Genomic DNA, 17,436 nt, shown 5'->3' on the forward strand with positions numbered 1-17,436 from the left:
GACACCGCCACCTCTGGTTTTCCCTGTTAAAACATGGCTTCTCTCTGAAAATAGCAGCAACATCAGAGATGTGCAAAGTGGCTGCAGCATGTTATTAAAGTGACAAAGTTGAAACTGTGAAAAATCAGCATGAATGTAATAACTTACCAAAGTTGTTGGGAACAGTGGTGGTTATAAAGTCTTCCAGCTGCTGAAAGGAAGGATCTGTGATAACGTTCCCTGGTGCATTTAGGGAGCAGCAGTCTGTGACTGTAGGAGCTCTCCAGTTCAGCATCAGCTTCATGCATAAACACCTTTTTCAAAGGTGTCATTCATTTTTACTATTTTAACAAACATTTCCTGCTTTTGTCACATGTCTACAGCTCGCCAAAGAGTTTTTTTAGAAGATCCTTGAAGACACCTAAATCAGAACCCAGCTGTGTGTCCTTTAAGAGTGACGATTCAAAGGATCTTGTTATCACCTTTAATTCTTCTGGAGCTTCATCCTCAGAGAGGTGAGCTTTTTCTAAAAGTTGTAATCCTGGAAACGTAGTTTGAAATATATTTATTCCATCATGTGTTTAAGGGGAGCTCAACCCATTCAGAATCTGTGGAACCTCTTTAATCTCTCAGTTTATTTGCAGTAATTGTTTCAAATGATTTTCAGTGATTGAAAATCAAGCGTCTGTATGATGTCAGTATATCCCTTCCACATATCTTTCTTGTCTTTGATCAAGAGAAGACTAATTCAGTTTCTAGCTATATCTTGCTCTCCTCAAAGTCTACAGCTGCATATCTGCTACTACTCCCAAACTACAGAGTTTCCGATCAACGTGACAGAGATTCATAGGTCATCCTACACAATGGTTCTCATGAANGTATATCCCTTCCACATATCTTTCTTGTCTTTGATCAAGAGAAGACTAATTCAGTTTCTAGCTATATCTTGCTCTCCTCAAAGTCTACAGCGGCATATCTGCTACTACTCCCAAACTACAGAGTTTCCGATCAACGTGACAGAGATTCATAGGTCATCCTACACAATGGTTCTCATGAAAAAGGTTTTTCAGTTGAAATGCCGCCTCACTAATAAAATACATGTATGTACTATATATAACAGACAAGTCATTATGGCTGGTACATTTCCCCACCTGTTTGGAGTTGGCACTGGGAAGGATATAGATGGTAGCAGTGGTGACGCTGGTAGAAAGAATGGTCTGCATCTCACAGTCATGATCAATATCTGCTGAGCAATGGCTGGATACCAGAGTAGCATTGTTACAGATTTATCATTAACATGAACAAACTTTAATTGGTCAGACAGATACGATTTAAACCTGTCTAGTGCTCTCCCTTTAATTCCTACACAATATTCAAGTATTTCTATAAGAATATTATGATCAACTGGATCAAATGCAGCACTGAGATCTAAGAGGAAAAGTACAGATACAAGTCCATTATCTGAGGCCATGAGAATATTATTAGTGACTTTTACCAGAGCTGTTTTAGTGCTATGATGAGCTCTAAAGCGAGATGGAAACCTTTCAAAAAGTTTATTATGGTGTAAGGGGTCACACACTTGTTTGATCACTAATTTCTCAACAATTTTAGATAAGAAAAGAAGATTGGATATAGGTCTATAATTGACCAAGTCCTCTGGGTCACAGAAATACACATAGCAGCACGCATCTAAAGGTACCCAGCTCACATTCTTAATCTATCTCTAGTACGACCCCCCTGTTGAGGTGGTCAATACACCCATCTCAATAATAAATCGCAGTGTGTATGTCAATGAGACCTATGCTACATACAACAGTACCAGCAGGCACTGTTCCAGATTTCAGGTGATTAAAGATTAGCAAAAAAAATGTAGACCAGGCTTTCCATCTCTACAATGGTTTGTCTTAGTTAACTGTCATCTAGCAATGGGTAATATTCCATACAACTGCCTGAGGGGGAGCTGCACATGTACACATGTATATCCCTCCATCTGGTACCTTCATTCCTATATGAAACAGCATTGCATAAATTAAACTGGAAAGTAGTACTACCCCCCCCTCCTTGTTTTATACAGACGTTTGTGGAGCCTTTCCATTTCCAACTACAGCATCTTTTACTCCTCTACTTCTTCTCGTATGTCTCTCAGATGCCTTCCAATTTCTCTCAGATTTCTTTCAGTAGGTGGCTCTCCTTTTCACAAATGTGACTTATGCCAAGGTCTGCTTCTGTTCTAAATCTAACCACACTCTTAAACTGCAAGGGTTTGCACTTACCACTTTGAAGGATTCACTCCACCTTGGATCCTTCCAGGTTCTGTAATACACCTTTCTGTAAACCCACTCTCCTTTTTCAATTGGCTCTGGTTCAAGCTCTGTTGCTTCCTTTGTTAGTAATCCCTGTACATTATGCGTACAATTGTGCTATATAATCTTTTATCTCCTCCCTTTACTCGTCCAGAGTGATGAGCAACCACAGCTCAGCTGTGCAGTTGAAGGAGTGGGCACCCATCTCCCTTTTAGTGGCTCATGTGGGGTCGATGCAAACTGAGTATGCTGAGAGGATCTAAGTGGGAGTTTGACCAAACAAAAAGCTTCCATCCAAGTCATTTTTGTGTCAGGACAGATTTTTGCAAGTTGTTGTTTTATGGAAGAATGAACCCTATCCACAAACCCTGCTAAGCAGGGTGGTATGCTGAGCCAAACCTGTGCTGAATGGAAAAGTACTCAACCTTTTGTAGATCCTCAGCTGTGAAATATGTGATCTGATACAACTTGGAACCCCAAAATGTGGAATAAGATCATTAATGAGCCAAGTAATGACCTCTTGGGCTGATGAATGTCTGGTGGGTTTAGCTTAACCTATCTAGTGACAGTATCAACACAAACCAAATGTCTACATCCCTTGACATGATTTTCAACTCCCATATCTGTAAAATCAACCACAATTTCATCCCATGGTTTCTGCGGAACAGGGAATGAACCCATTCCTAATTAAAAGTTGTTTTAGGATCAGGTAAGGGTGCCAGCAGTTTTGTCCTTTCAGGGCAGCCAGTTTATTCCCTGATTGATGACTCCTATACTGAGCTTCCTCTCACATCATATTGAAAAGTTTTGAGGAGGCCAAAATTCCCCAAATGACAGTAGTTGTATATTTCCATGCTCCCTTTCCTATCCATGCCTGTTTCTCATGTGTGGCTGCTGTGATCTGAATGTCCACAAGTTCAGTTTTTGTTTTATCATTGGATGAAGAGGAGAGCTGAAACATCTAAGACAAACCTTTTCCTTTATTATGATAATAACCAGCCACTGTTTTGTCACGGTTGAGTGGAGGCTTTTGAGGACCCAAATGCAGAGGCAAAGGTGAGTCTTACAGATTTAATGAGGCAACTGAGGCAGAAAAAAAAAATCCAAAATACTACACACTGAGAACCAAAAATAAGATATTAGGAAAAACTCACGTAGGAAGCCAGAGAGAAGGAAGCCACAAAACAAGAATCCAGCACTCAGTGACTGCTTAAGTGGTGTATATATGGGGAGCCTGAACCAAGACAGGCTAATCAGCAGATTGGGAGCAGGTGTAAGTGGAACAGACTAGAAGGGAACCAAGGGGAAAGGAAACAAGCAAAAGGGGGCAACAGATGGTAACTCAAGCCTACTCCCACTCTTCTGCTGTTCTCCTTCAATTATCCACTGGTGGATTGTTCAATCATTCATCATCTGTCATCTTAGCTCCAGTGCTGACCCCAGCCAGCCAGTGTCTCTACCGACCACTGATGCTCTCTGCACTGCTAGATAAAAAGAAATAACACCAAATCTGGGCAATATGCAGACACAGCTCCTAGTGTTGGTTGTGGTACTCTATAAAATGGGTTTAGTCTCTGGAGAATCGTGTGGACCCATAGAGTCAGAATGGAAGCTAAAGCTAAACTCTGAAACTTTCCTAGAGAATCTTATCAAAATGAAACAGTCTTTGGTGTCACATCCCTGGCTGAATGATGGTCCTTAGCACTAAAGCTTTATCACACCTCAATGAGAAATGTTTTATCCATAAAACTTAATTGAACTATCCTTTTAATATAATTATAAAGAAAATAAAATGAGATCCAAACAGCTGCTTTCCTCTTTTTACTTAGACTTTTCTCAAGTTTAACAAGAATGCACCAGCAACCATTTTATAAAATCTCGTAATAGAATTCAGTGTTTACAATAAAATATTGTATAATATTAATATAATGCGTATAAAATATTGAATATTGATAAAATAAAGTCTGTAGCTTTACTAGCACCCAATAATATATGCTAAAAGTAATAAACAACTATCATTCACCATTTAGGTTTTCAATTTTTTACTATTTACTTGTAGTGACTAGTTGTCTATTAAAAAACTTAAAAATGAAAAAGCAAAAAATAAATGTAAATCAAATAGTCACTTGAGGAATATTGGGTTTCTGGTTTTACGCAGTACAAAAAATTCTCAAAATACGTGAAAAATGCAGTTCGGTGAGTTTATTCCAGGTTTCTTCAGGAAAAATAAACATGATACAAAAACTCAAAAAGACTACTTGCCACATCACCTGGCCTGGTTTCTGCCTTTGTGCTCACTTCACCTGATTAAGGCTGAGTGACTTGCCTTCTGAAAGGCCTGGTAGCCTGCAGCTAGAAGACTGGAAGACTGGTAAAAAACCATAAGCCCACCCACTTTTCACCTGAGCTACCTGGAGTCCATGTATCTATATACCAGACACCCAGACAAAATCAATTAACTAATTAAACAATTTACTAAGAAATAATTGTATTCTAAGCAACTACTTTCAAACAAAAATGCAACAAATAACCAAATAAATACAAACTAACTAAATAATCTAAGTTCTTAAACAAAAATAGAGAAATAGCTCCTACATATTTCTTTACTGAGTTTGATTTACTTCCTCCACTGATAACACTTAGACCATTAAACAAACCTTGACCAACTTTTTAAACGTATTTGGTCATCCTAACTGTCATTAATACCGTAGTTTTTCTTTGTTGCAGTAATTCTATGACATCTAACTGCCCTGAATAGTTGAAAAATTAAACAGAATTATAATAATAAAATAATTTTAGCATCATGACTGAGACAGAAACCAAAGTGAGCTGCTAATTCTCAGCTGGACCGGTTCATCTAGATATCATTACATAAACCTTTACCACATGTTTGTCCCCTGACCTGGAAGCTAATTGTTTCTGGTCTTCCACAGAACGGAGCATCACTCTGAGATGATTCCTAGCTCTCCATCTGTCCAGCAGCAACAAGCCCAGCTGGACTCCATATTTATGGTGTGTACAACAAGTACTATTTTTATAGTCTTCTCCATGATTCACTTTATGGACCAGGGGACCATTGCTCTGTCCAACATGGTGTTGGTGTTTGCCTCCATATTTTCACTTTGGTGTGTCCTTCATTCTGTTCCAGCTACTGGAAGACAACATATTCACATTTGTGAAGAACGAGCTGAAGAAGATCCAGAAGCTTCTAAGTCCAGATGACCCTGAACACTCAGATACTCAGGAGGTTCAAGAGGAGGTGTTTGCAGGTGAGGATGAAGAGAAGAGGAGGAGCAGCAGCGAGGCACTGATGAAGATTACAGTGAACTTCCTGAGGATGATGAAGCAGGAGGAGCTTGCTAACCATCTGCAGAACAGTAGGAGATTTTATATACAGATTTAACCTTAGGGATGAATCAAACATGTAATGATGTAAAGAGATGGAATCACAGTTACTGAATGAATGTATATAATTTTATTTTCTTCCTTATTATATCTTTTGTTTTAATTTAGAGATTCCTGCTTTAGTGTGTCAACATAAACTTAAATGTGCTCTGAAGAAGAGGTTCCAGTGCGTGTTTGAGGGGATCGCTAAAGCAGGAAATCCAACTCTTCTGAACCAGATCTACACAGAGCTCTACATCACAAAGGGAGGCACTGGAGAGGTTAATGATGAACATGAAATCAGAGTGATTGAAGAAACATCCAGGAAACCAAACAGACCAGAAACAACAATCAGACAAGAAGACATATTTAAGGTCTCATCTGCAGGAGATCAGCCAATCAGAACAGTGATGACAAAGGGAGTAGCTGGCATTGGAAAAACAGTCTTAACTCAGAAGTTCACTCTGGACTGGGCTGAAGGGATAGCCCACCAGAACATCCAGTTCATATTTCCATTCACCTTCAGAGAGCTGAATGTTCTGAAAAAGAAAAAGTTCAGCTTGGTGGAACTTCTTCATCACTTCTTCACTGAAACCAAAGAAATCAGCAGCTTTGAGGACTTCCAGGTTCTGTTCATCTTTGATGGTCTGGATGAGAGTCGACTTCCTTTGGACTTCCAGAACAAGAAGATCCTGACTGATGTTACAGAGTCCACCTCAGTGGATGTTCTGCTGACAAACCTCATCAGGGGGGAACTTCTTCCCTCTGCTCTCCTCTGGATAACCACACGTCCCGCAGCAGCCAAGCAGATCCCTCCTGAGTGTGTTGGCATGGTGACAGAGGTCAGAGGGTTCACTGATCTGCAGAAAGAGGAGTACTTTAGGAAGAGATTCAAAGATGAGGAGCAGGCCAGCAGCATCATCTCCCACATGAAGGCCTCACGAACCATCCACATCATGTGCCACATCCCAGTGTTCTGCTGGATCACTGCTACTGTTCTGGAAGATGTGTTGATGTCCAAGGAGACAGGAGAGCTGCCCAACACCCTGACTGAGATGTACATCCACTTCCTGGTGGTCCAAACTAAGGTGAAGAAGATCAAGTATGATGGAGGAGATGTGACGGATCTGCATTGGAGTAAAGATACTAGGAAGATGATTGAGTCTCTGGGAAAACTGGCGTTTGATCAGCTGCAGAAAGGAAACCTGATCTTCTATGAATCAGACCTGACAGAGTGTGGCATCAATATCAGAGCAGCCTCAGTTTACTCAGGAGTGTTCACACAGATCTTCAGAGAGGAGAGAGGGCTCTACCAGGATACAGTGTTCTGCTTCATTCATCTGAGTGTTCAGGAGTTTCTAGCTGCTCTTCATGTTCACTGGACCTTCATCAACTCTGGTGTCAATCTTATGCAAGAAAAACAAAGATATAAAGGATCATTCGTATCCAAGAAACCTAAACTAAGCTCTCTCCACCAAAGTGCTATTGATCAGGCCTTACAGAGTCCAAATGGACACCTGGACTTGTTCCTGCGCTTCCTCCTTGGACTTTCACTGCAGACAAATCAGAGACTACTACAAGGTCTCTTGACACAGACTGGAAGTCATTTACAGACCAATCAGGAAACAGTTCAGTACATCAAGGAGAAGATCAATGAGAATCTGTCTGAAGAAAAAACCATCAATCTGTTGCACTGCCTAAAAGAACTGAAAGATGATTCTCTAGTGGAGGAGATCCAACAGTATCTGAGTTCAAAAACTCACTCCATTGATGAACTGTCTCCTGCTCAGTGGTCGGCTCTGGGTTTCGTCTTATTGTCATCAGGAAAAGATCTGGATGTGTTTGACATGAAGAAATATTCCTCTTCAGAGAAGGTTCTTCTGAGGATGCTGCCATTGGTTAAGGCCTCCAACAAAGCTCTGTAAGAACATTAATTGTTACTGCATTTTTTTGTTGATGGTAAGAAACCTGTTAATGATGAGGTGAATTAGACTAATGTGGTTTTAGTTTATCTACAATTAGCCAGTTAACAACATCAAGTGATAATCATATGTCTAAATTAAAGTAAAATTTTCCAGGAAGAATATTGGCGAAATAAACATCATTCTTTTATGAACTGTTTAGTAAGATATTTTTCTCCCTGTCTCCTCAGACTGAATTCCTGTAACCTCTTACCGAGAAGCTGTGAAGCTCTTTCCCCAGTTCTCAGCTGCCAGTCCTCTAGTCTCAGGGAGCTGGACCTGAGTAACAACAACTTGAAGAACTCAGGAGTGGAAGTTCTCTGTGATGGGTTGGGGAGTCAGAACTGCAAACTAGAAATTCTCAGGTAAAATGTTCTTGGTCCTGTTAAAATCAGATGTTATTTTTTAGGACTAAGATCTCCAATCAGAGATGTTATAATTATACATTTTTCAACTTTTTGCATGATGTTTTTATTCCTTATGAAGACTGCTATAGAAACAAATCATTAGTCTTATATAACAAAAACAAGATTGATGGTTTTCATCCAGGCAAATTAATTTGTTCTTGCAACGGAGAACAGATAAAATATTTTTTTCTTTTACATGACCTGTTTACTCTTATAGCTCTGAGAATTGACGTCCTGGTGCTGAATAATAGCCCGACAATTTGCTTTGACTAGTGAGCCATCATGGGTGTCATAGGGTTATACTTCTCCATTGTGAATAAATTATTATACACTATTACAACTATTATTGCAAAATTTAATTCAGGAGACTATCTACATGTTATCCATATTGTAAAAGATGGCTCTGGAAGCCTGTGAGGCAGAGCGACACAAAGTTTGCCTTCTAGTGAGGCGAATAGGGTGAGATCAGTGGAGCGAGAGCAACAGGCAAATTTGCAGGACCTGGTTTCAGCGAAAACCAATTAGACACTAGATGTGACTGATCTACAGTAAAGGAGCCTAGCAAATACAAGTTTGTTGATAGAGAAAATTGCTTTAATGAAGAATGAAAAAGGAAAAGGTTTGTAGGTGGAAAAAAAAAACATTTTAATTTAGCTTTAAGGAAGATTGGATATAGGGCTATAATTGACCAAGTCATTTGGATCAAGAGAAAGTTTCTTAAGTAAAGGTTTAATTGCAGCAGCCTTAACACTAGAAATCCTAGATAATTTCAGTTTTCCTGGAAGCCCCCCCCCCCCACTCTTCAAGTTTGTGTATTCACTCTACCTTACTAACTGTCCCTATTGTAATGCAAATAACCTGTGATGTGACCAGCCCTTCTACATTAGACTGCATAAAGGCTGAAACACACTGGCATCAGAAGAAGAGCATGCTCCAAGCTATTTTCATTACTGCCCTTGCAACATTAGACATTTTTGCAGGAATATCTTGATAAGTCATATCTAAATCTTTTATTTAGGCAAACCTATTGAACAACCAGATATCATACGGGTCCTAGTTCCTGAGCTGAGAACAGGTCATAACCATGCTTTTCCAACAGGGCAAGGCAGAGCCTATTTATATTGTCCATTCACCAACAGACTCATTTATATTGCAAAGCTCAATATGTGAGAGAAACATAGACAAAAATTGTATTTCGTCTTGTCTCGCCTTTTCATGTCATTCAACATTTCAGCTTAGAAAATGACAAACAGTATGATTTCAGTATTGGAGTAACATTTATTTGACCCAAGGAAAAGCCCTACATATGAAGCTACCATTGTCCCATTTAGCAGTTTTCACAAATCCTGCATTTGTGACAGGTATACTTTGTGCAGTGCACACAATGCTCAGTGCTCTGGTTCCTGTTGCAAAGATTGCACATCTGGCCTGCTTATAGTAACAATGAAAAAATCTAAAAAAAAAAATAGAGTTTAGCACATATTCTGAAAGCAAGAGTTCTAGTTAAGGAACAATCAGATCTCTGATATCAGATGGAGCTTGGCTGTTTAAGGCTTTATATGTCAGAAGGAGGATTTTAAGTTCTATTCTGGATTTAACAGGAAACCAATGAAAAGAAACAAGAATAGGTGAGATATGATATTTTTTTTTTTCACCAGAATTCTGGCTGCAGCATTTTGGATCAGTTGAAGGCTTTTAACAAAAGGATATTCCAGACTCCAGAGATAAAAGAAGGAAATTCTAGAATTCTCTTTGATATGGGATTTAAACAGCAGGTCTGATAGCAAATGACACCAAGGATTTTTTACTTTATCATCTGAGGTCGATTTAGTCCCATCCAGATTAAGCGACTGAATAATCTGCATGTTTTTTTGGAGATTCAAAGACAATAACTTCTGTTTTGTCATCAAAGACATGCATGTAGTCTATTCAATGGGTTAGTTTAATCAGGATTTATGGACAAATATAGAGTATCATCATCATAACAAGGGAAATTAATAACAAGGGGGAAAGAATATTATTGATTTAGATTTTTTCACTTATTATTCAATCAAAAAAGTTTGCTTCATTTAAAAGAAATTGTAAAAAAAAAAAAAAAACTTAACCTAATCAAAAAACCCTTTCCAATCCAAGACGAAAAGTTTTTGAAATAAAAAGTATATTTGAGACCCCCCCCAAAAAAGCATATGAATACTGTTTTTCTTGATTGAAAATCTTTATTTTGATAGAAGTGAAGGTTTTTTTTGTTTAAATCAACTCTTTGATTGAAGTATGTCAGGCTCAGAACAAAAGCACCCAGTGTTCGAATCTAAGGTAGGAATTTTTTGCAGGTGGAGAACACAGCTTGGTGACCATGTCTATCAGGAGGAGGAGGATAATGAACGTGTGAGTCACTAACCTTGTTTTAAAGTTCAGTCTGTGCCCAGAAGACAAGGTTGGTCCAGCTGGTTGGCTGCCAGTAATGAGGTGGGGGCTGCCAAGAGAGTCCAACACCCTTAAGACCCGAAAGTCAGGCGACAGGCAGGTGATCAGCACCGAGCAAACGAAGGAAGGCAGGATAATCCAGAGAGCAAAGCCAAAGCCGATGTTGGGGATGTGCTTTGGAGTCAGAGTCAGGAGATCATAGATCTGAGAAGGTACCAGAGGCAAATCCAGGACGGTGTCAGGAGTCAGTTCCAGGTTCTGTACACAGGCAGACTCCAGCAGGAGTCTGAGGACAGCTCAGGCAAGCAGATCAGAATAGGAACAGGCAGGCTCAGAGGTCCAGAGGCAGAACTGGTCTGAATCAGGCAATCAGAACCATTCAGGTATGCTAGAGAACTCTCACTAAAGGCTCAAATAATCTGGCACTGATGACTGGTTGAAGGCTGGTTAAGTAGTTGCTGAAGCAGGTGGATCAGATGCATGGTGATGAGAAACTGGACAGAGCTATTTTTTTTTGCTTAAGTTGTCACTCAATTGAAAGTTTTAAACTTTCTATTTATTCTTTAAATAATAGAAATGTTAGTACAGTATATAACAAACTTGTGAAAACATTTCTAACTATCAACTTTCTTTCTGCTCTTGGGGCTGTAGCTCCTCACCCCCCTCCTCCTCATCGGCTTGTTGTCTTTTATCCTGCTTTCACACTGAAAACCCGCATTTTTTTTTTCACTGGGTTGACCCACTAACAATCGGCTTCTGGCTCTGACCTTCTGCTGGAAAGCTGCGTGGCCACTGTTCCCCTGCATTGTCACTGCGTGTCTGATGAGGGCAAGAGCTCACAAATCTTTTGTTGCCAGTGCCATGCCATGTTTCTTGAATACGAGCATACGAGTTGTTTGTTATTTAACACAGGACCGGCGCAATGTTTTAACGTACGTACATTGAGCTCAAAGTCATCACATAATTTAATGGGTCGACCTGGGTCTGGTGGTCCCACATCATGCTGATCAGAGTCAATTTTTATGCTTGCCAAGTCATTTGACCAAGGTACACACCTGTTGGTAAAAGATGTAGTGTTCAGGGTGTTCTCTCTGTATGGGCATCTGTCTGTTAGCATGTGAGGAACAGCAGCAGAGGAACAAAGGGACAGAGGGGAGACTTACCAAAATAAAATATGAAAGGATACTACAGAAGCGCAACTGGGGCTCAAGCATTAACTTACCTTGTGGTGAATGTTGCTCTGGCAGTAAATCCCAAAATGAAAAATGTTGTCACATTTGGCGAGTAGGGCACGTTTCTTCGAACCCTAGATATACATATAGTTGGTAATAAAACACATTCAGGAGCTCTTAGTTAGAAAGTCCACTTCCAACAGTATCTGTAAGTTTGAGTGTAAACTTAAATCTGTAAAGGGTGATAATAGTTAAATAAATAAACCCGAAACACATTTTTTTTCCTGAAAAGGATGTCATGCTGCTCTCCACTATGGCTAACTTGTGCTAGACTGCTGGTAGCACATGGTGACTACATCTACTAAATCCAATTATTTATAATTATAGAAAAACATTATAAAAATATATTGGATAGAATAACATTCAAGCCCGTAAATTATACAATGTACAGATAAAATCAAGAAAGGGTAAACCTACATTTACTTTATAAACTGACATGACTGCGATTTCAATCCATCACAGTGATGTCTGTTTTTTATTTCCCACAAAACAAAATAAAGTTTGTATATGATTTTATTGTTATTTGTTATATTGACATTGTAAACAATAGTGTCTTGTTTTGTTTTTTCTGTCCTACTAAAAGTTCAGTACTTTGCTTTACCTCCACTGTTGTGTTTAATTGTGTGTCTGCAGCTTGTCAGGCTGTATTATATCAGAGGAAGGCTGCGCTTTTCTGGCCTCAGCTCTAAGCTCCAACCCCTCCCATCTGAAAGAGTTGGACCTGAGCTACAACCATCCAGGAGATTCAGGAGTCAAGATGCTGTCAGATTTGCAGAAGGAACCACAGTCGAGACTGGAAGTTCTCAGGTATGAAGACACCTGCTTCAGGGAAGAATGTCCTATCTGTCCTTGTGTTAGTCTGACAGACAACGTTGTTGTAATGGTGTGTTCACAAAGAATGGCGTGTCCACTGTAATGTCTGCCATCCCCCCACACTGTGCGTTTTAGGACCTCAGCTTCACTATGCTGATCGCGGACCGCCTTATCAAATAGGAGAGGCTTAAGCTTCTATCTGCCTGCCAGCTTCTAGTTAACAGGGCAGAGAGGGATTTTGTCAAGCAAGTAACTGTTTTGCTTTGCTGTGGAAAGCACACAAAGCCAACAGTGTTGATCTCTTTTGGTCTGCCCGATCCCCGAGACAGAACAAGTTTTGAGAGTACCACCACTAAGTCCAACGGCTGTTTTGTGGATGATTGTCATTGTTATTATCTAAGGCAGTACACAGAGAACTAGCAACCCCATTAACAAAATAATCAACCTGTGAAGGGGAATAAGTTTAACGTTTGCCTCCACCGGCACTGCTCAGCAACACAGAGGAGAGAAAAAGTGAACGATAAAAATTATAACTGCACTATCTGATGATGATCTGCTAAAGTGAGACCTTCTTTTGGGGGAGGAGAACTCTGCTAAAGTAATCCTGAAGTTATTTTGAAAGGGGTCAGAGAGGACAGGGTTGTGAGAAAATATTGTTATTTCTTCACATTCAAAGCATATGTCAGCACAAGTTCTAAAGTATGAAGATGAGAAAGTGTGGGACTATTCATATTTTGAACAAAGTCAATAGCCTCTAAGGTAGCATTAAAGGCTGCATTTAAGCCATCACCTGTAATGTCAGCATGGATGTTAAAACCTCTTTAAAACCACTGGGTCGCTGGTGGGTAAGAATAAAAATATTTTTTTCGACTATAGACATGTTAGACATCATTTGGAAGCTTAGATTCTCCACAATTCATTCTCCACAATTTAGCATGCGATGTTTGGTATGGTTCTTTACATTGTCTTCTTATCTATTAGACAGAAGTATCTGCATATTTTCATGACGCAATCTGTGCAAGATATAGTCCCTGAAATCTCACTTGCTGTCACTACCTTTCAGCCAATGACGCACTCTTTGCCTCCTTAATAAGCCCGGCTGTTATTGGTTAAGACCATGTAGGCTGTTGGGTTTTGTAGCCAATGAAATAAGGTTTTAATCAAGCCTACATGTGCTGAGGGTATTTAAAGGGGTACCACATTACAGGCTTGCATTAGAGAGACACAGACAGCTGCGGCTGGAGTTTTTTTTTTTTAAGATTGGACGCTGATGTAGTTTTATTACAATGGCATTGTAATGAGTAAAAAGGAAATTAATAATAAGGAAAAAAATCTAGACCATGTAATTCGGGCTTACAGTTCCTAAGTTATTTGCTTTTCCATTTGGGTATGCAAGAGAGGCAAGAATTCCTAGGAAGAAGCGATACACCATCCAAAGTGGGATGGATGCCGTCCTTCTGAATCAGACCAGGATTTCCCCGAAAGGATTGCCAATTATTAATGTAGCCCACTTTGTTTTCAGGACACCACCTAGACAACCAGTGGTTGAATGATGACATACGGCTAAACATGACATCACTGGTCAGATCAGGGAGGGGACCAAAGAAAAGTCCAACATTGTTTTGGCAAACTTACACAGTGAAGCAACACTTATTTTAGTGACCTCCAATCGGCAGAGCCGGGTGTCATTATCGCCAGCGTGAAAAACAATGTTTCTGTATTTAACCTTATCCTTAGCAGGTAGTTTCAGGTGGGATTTGATGATTTGATTAATCTCTATTCACCGCTCGTGCCCCTGCAATATTCCTAGGGTTACTATGTAAATCAACCATTCATAGAGCGGACCTCGTGGGTAGTCTGAATGCACCATAAGTATTTTCTTCAGAACCCACCTCCCCATTCCATGTGCATCATGGTGGATGGTCCTGATAATGCCGGTGATGGCAATCATACTGTATTCCTCAAGTACATGTCATCAAGTATATGTAAGTTTTTTTAATGGTCATGTGAAGGTATTTTTGTTTTGCAGCTTTGCCTGTGTCTAAAGAAATTAGTTGTGCTACAGCAAAGCTAATCCTCCTGAAGCCTTTGCATTCATTCATGTTCTAACACACCTGAAACAAAACACCAAATTATCTCCTTGGCTTGTCAGTGACTTTAGCAGTGGCCTGGCTATTAACCCTTCATTTGATTTGGATGTGTGGAAGAAGGGATGCATGCGAAACCTGCAGGACAGTGGCACTCCAGGACCAACATTGCCTACCCCTGTGCTACAGTATCAGTTGTCCAGTGCAGTTTGGAATGTTCACATTAAAATCACAGTTATAATCACAGTCCAGATTTATCTGCTGTCAGCTTTTCTTTCTTTCTTTTGATATTTAGAAAAAGTCCAAATCTTCTGTTCCCAGAGTAGGACAATGTATTCCTGACAACATGCAATGTTAATGTTTTCTGCCTGAAAGAGACTGTTAGTATAGGGCTGGTTATCCTCCCGCAGCAATGAGCTTGTCGCAGATATTTTTTATTTATGCCCAATATTAAAACGTGGTCTGTGCTATGTTATTACATGCCACAAAACAAGAGGGACAATCAGGAACTAGCTGTGGGTCTAGATATGGCAGAGGTGGTGAGGAAGTGGGGGCAAGTTTGTGCGACAACGGAGGGACATGAGGGCCAAAAAGAGCGGGGCTCCAGGTGGAAAAAGGGTCCCAGCGTTCTCACGCACCTCACTCTTCTAGCTGGTCCATCTTCACAAGTTGTTTTCCACAATGGAGGTCATACAAGCAAAGCAAGCCAGTAAGGTACCAAACAGGAAATACGCATAGTGTAGAGCGGATGTAGATTTGACCAATCAGAGGCCTCCTGTCTGCCGTCACCTACAATTTTGGAGAGGTGCACCAGAGTGTCTGCAGGTTGGGCGGGGCAAATTTGCATTCACTGCGACGCACACGCAGACAACCTGGTTTCTGAGTATAAATCAACCTTATGCTCCTCTCCTTCTTTCAGTGTCGAGCCAACCGGAGAACGATGGTTGACACCGGGTCTGAAGAAATGTAGGTTTGTTTTTCATTGGATTCATGAAAGCAAAACAGCTCAGATCTTCAAACTGTCAATGACTCATTTAGGAGTCATAATTAAATTGTGAAAAAATGATCAATAACTGCAGCTGAATTATGTTTCTCCATCAGATTCCTGTCAGATCACAATCGACACAAACACAATTAACAGAAACCTAAAACTCTCTGAAGACAACAGGAAGGTGTCATTTGTGAAGGAGCTTCAGCCTTATCCTGATCACCCAGACAGATTTGATGACATGCCTCAGCTGCTGAGTAAAACTGGTCTGACTGGTCGCTGTTTCTGGGAGGTCTGGTGGAAAGGAAGAGTTAATATATCGCTGAGTTACAGAAGGATCAAGAGGACAGGAGACATTAAAGACTGTGGGTTTGGCTGTAATGATCAGTCCTGGAATCTAAACTGCTCTGAAGATGGTTACACAGTCTGGCACAAGAACAAAACAATACGTATTTCCTCCTCCTCCTCCATACTCGACAGAGTAGCTGTGTATGTGGACTGTCCTGCTGGCATTCTGTCCTTCTACAAGGTTTCCTCTGACTCACTGATCCACCTCCACACTTTCAACACCACATTCACTGAACCTCTGCATGCAGGATTTGGGTTTCTGTGGTCTGATCCTGGTTCTTCAGTGTTTCTATGCAGTTCACATTGAGAGGTGAGGCTATCTAAAGGGCTCCATAGACAATGGCAGTTTCTTTGTTTTAAAAAAAATCCACTGGTATTTCTAAATCTTAACTATATTTCAGTAAATGTCAGGGATAAAGGGGATGTGAATTGTCTTTGTACCATTTATAAACTACTGTTAAGAACCAACAGTAGTTTAGCGTTTGGCTTGATAAGTCAAAGCTATATCCATTGCATTACTTGGATCCAAGAAATTTCTCTTTTCTACCACTACAATTGTTTAAAGGATCATCTTAATCAGTCCACATGCAGTCTGGATAATGTCCATATGTGAAAGGCTCTCATTTTTGTTGGATTTGGGGAAGTGGTTCTTGTAAATTACTAGGACTTGTGTGTTAAAGAGGCTTCTGGGTAAGAAGAAAACACTGCATTATAATTGCTGTCCCAAAACCATGTTGTTGTTTTATTACATAACATAATTACACATCCTTTATACTCATTGTTATGATCTGCTGGATTTATGTTATACTGTTTCTACTGTTGAGAGTTATATCTTTTTTTTTACTTATTAGTCTTACTCTTTGTGTTTTTTAGTTATATATTCAGCAGTCTTTGCTCTAGTTTTGTTTTTGTCATTCATTGTTATCTTTGGGTTATATTTCCCAGTTACCATTGCCCCCTAAAGTCACCTTCCTCCTCATTGTTTTTTTTCTTCTAGTTGGTTCTATTCACACCTGCTCCATATCAGCTCAATAGCCCATTCTTTGTCCTGTTCCCCATATATACACCACCCCTGCAGTTCCTCATTGCAGGTTTCTTGTTGCTTTGTTGTTACTTGGCTCCGTGTGTGTGTTTCTTCCTCCTGGTTTTTTGTTTTTCTGTATTTTGTTTTTGGATTTGTGCCTCTGTTGTAGTGATGGTGAGATGAAGCCTCATTGGGCTAATTGCTTCAACGATCCCCACAGTTCATGAAGCTTCATGTGAACATGTCACCACCTACTGGTGGAGTACAGAAATACAGTTAATAATATAATCTGTGATTTTTGCAATAGTTTTTCTTTTTTTTTCCCATTTTAGTCCCTTTAAATTTGTTAATGATTGGTGTGTATAATAAAATCTTTTGTAAGTTTTTTGTGTGTGAAATGTGTTATTAGAGAACAATCATTTAAGGTTCACGGTTTTTCTGTCATTTTAGTGAAATAAGCTCAAGCGGACAGGGAAAGTGTTGGTG

General features: G+C 39.9%; 1 protein-coding gene across 1 annotated transcript; it reads left to right on the plus strand.

Moving 5' to 3' along the window:
• Positions 1-5,219: 5,219 nt before the first annotated feature.
• Positions 5,220-16,353, plus strand: LOC107080922 (protein NLRC3-like). Its single transcript, XM_015369134.1, has 7 exons — positions 5,220-5,294; positions 5,431-5,659; positions 5,796-7,587; positions 7,819-7,992; positions 12,324-12,497; positions 15,510-15,556; positions 15,692-16,353. The coding sequence occupies exons 1-7, from the start codon at positions 5,235-5,237 to the stop codon at positions 16,231-16,233; spliced, it is 3,018 nt and encodes a 1,005-aa protein (XP_015224620.1). The 5' UTR covers positions 5,220-5,234; the 3' UTR covers positions 16,234-16,353.
• Positions 16,354-17,436: the final 1,083 nt, after the last annotated feature.

The sequence above is a fragment of the Cyprinodon variegatus genome, unplaced genomic scaffold (genome assembly GCF_000732505.1).
Source record: "Cyprinodon variegatus isolate N-32 unplaced genomic scaffold, C_variegatus-1.0 Scaffold2503, whole genome shotgun sequence".
Classification (NCBI taxonomy): domain Eukaryota; kingdom Metazoa; phylum Chordata; class Actinopteri; order Cyprinodontiformes; family Cyprinodontidae; genus Cyprinodon; species Cyprinodon variegatus.

Bases quoted from the DNA above. Each gene is read 5' to 3' on its own strand.
- LOC107080922 (XM_015369134.1), top strand. From the start codon at position 5,235: ATGATTCCTAGCTCTCCATCTGTCCAGCAGCAACAAGCCCAGCTGGAC. The intron at 12,498-15,509 runs GTATGAAGACAC...TCCTTCTTTCAG, and splicing joins TCGAGACTGGAAGTTCTCAG to TGTCGAGCCAACCGGAGAAC. The intron at 15,557-15,691 runs GTAGGTTTGTTT...TTTCTCCATCAG, and splicing joins GACACCGGGTCTGAAGAAAT to ATTCCTGTCAGATCACAATC.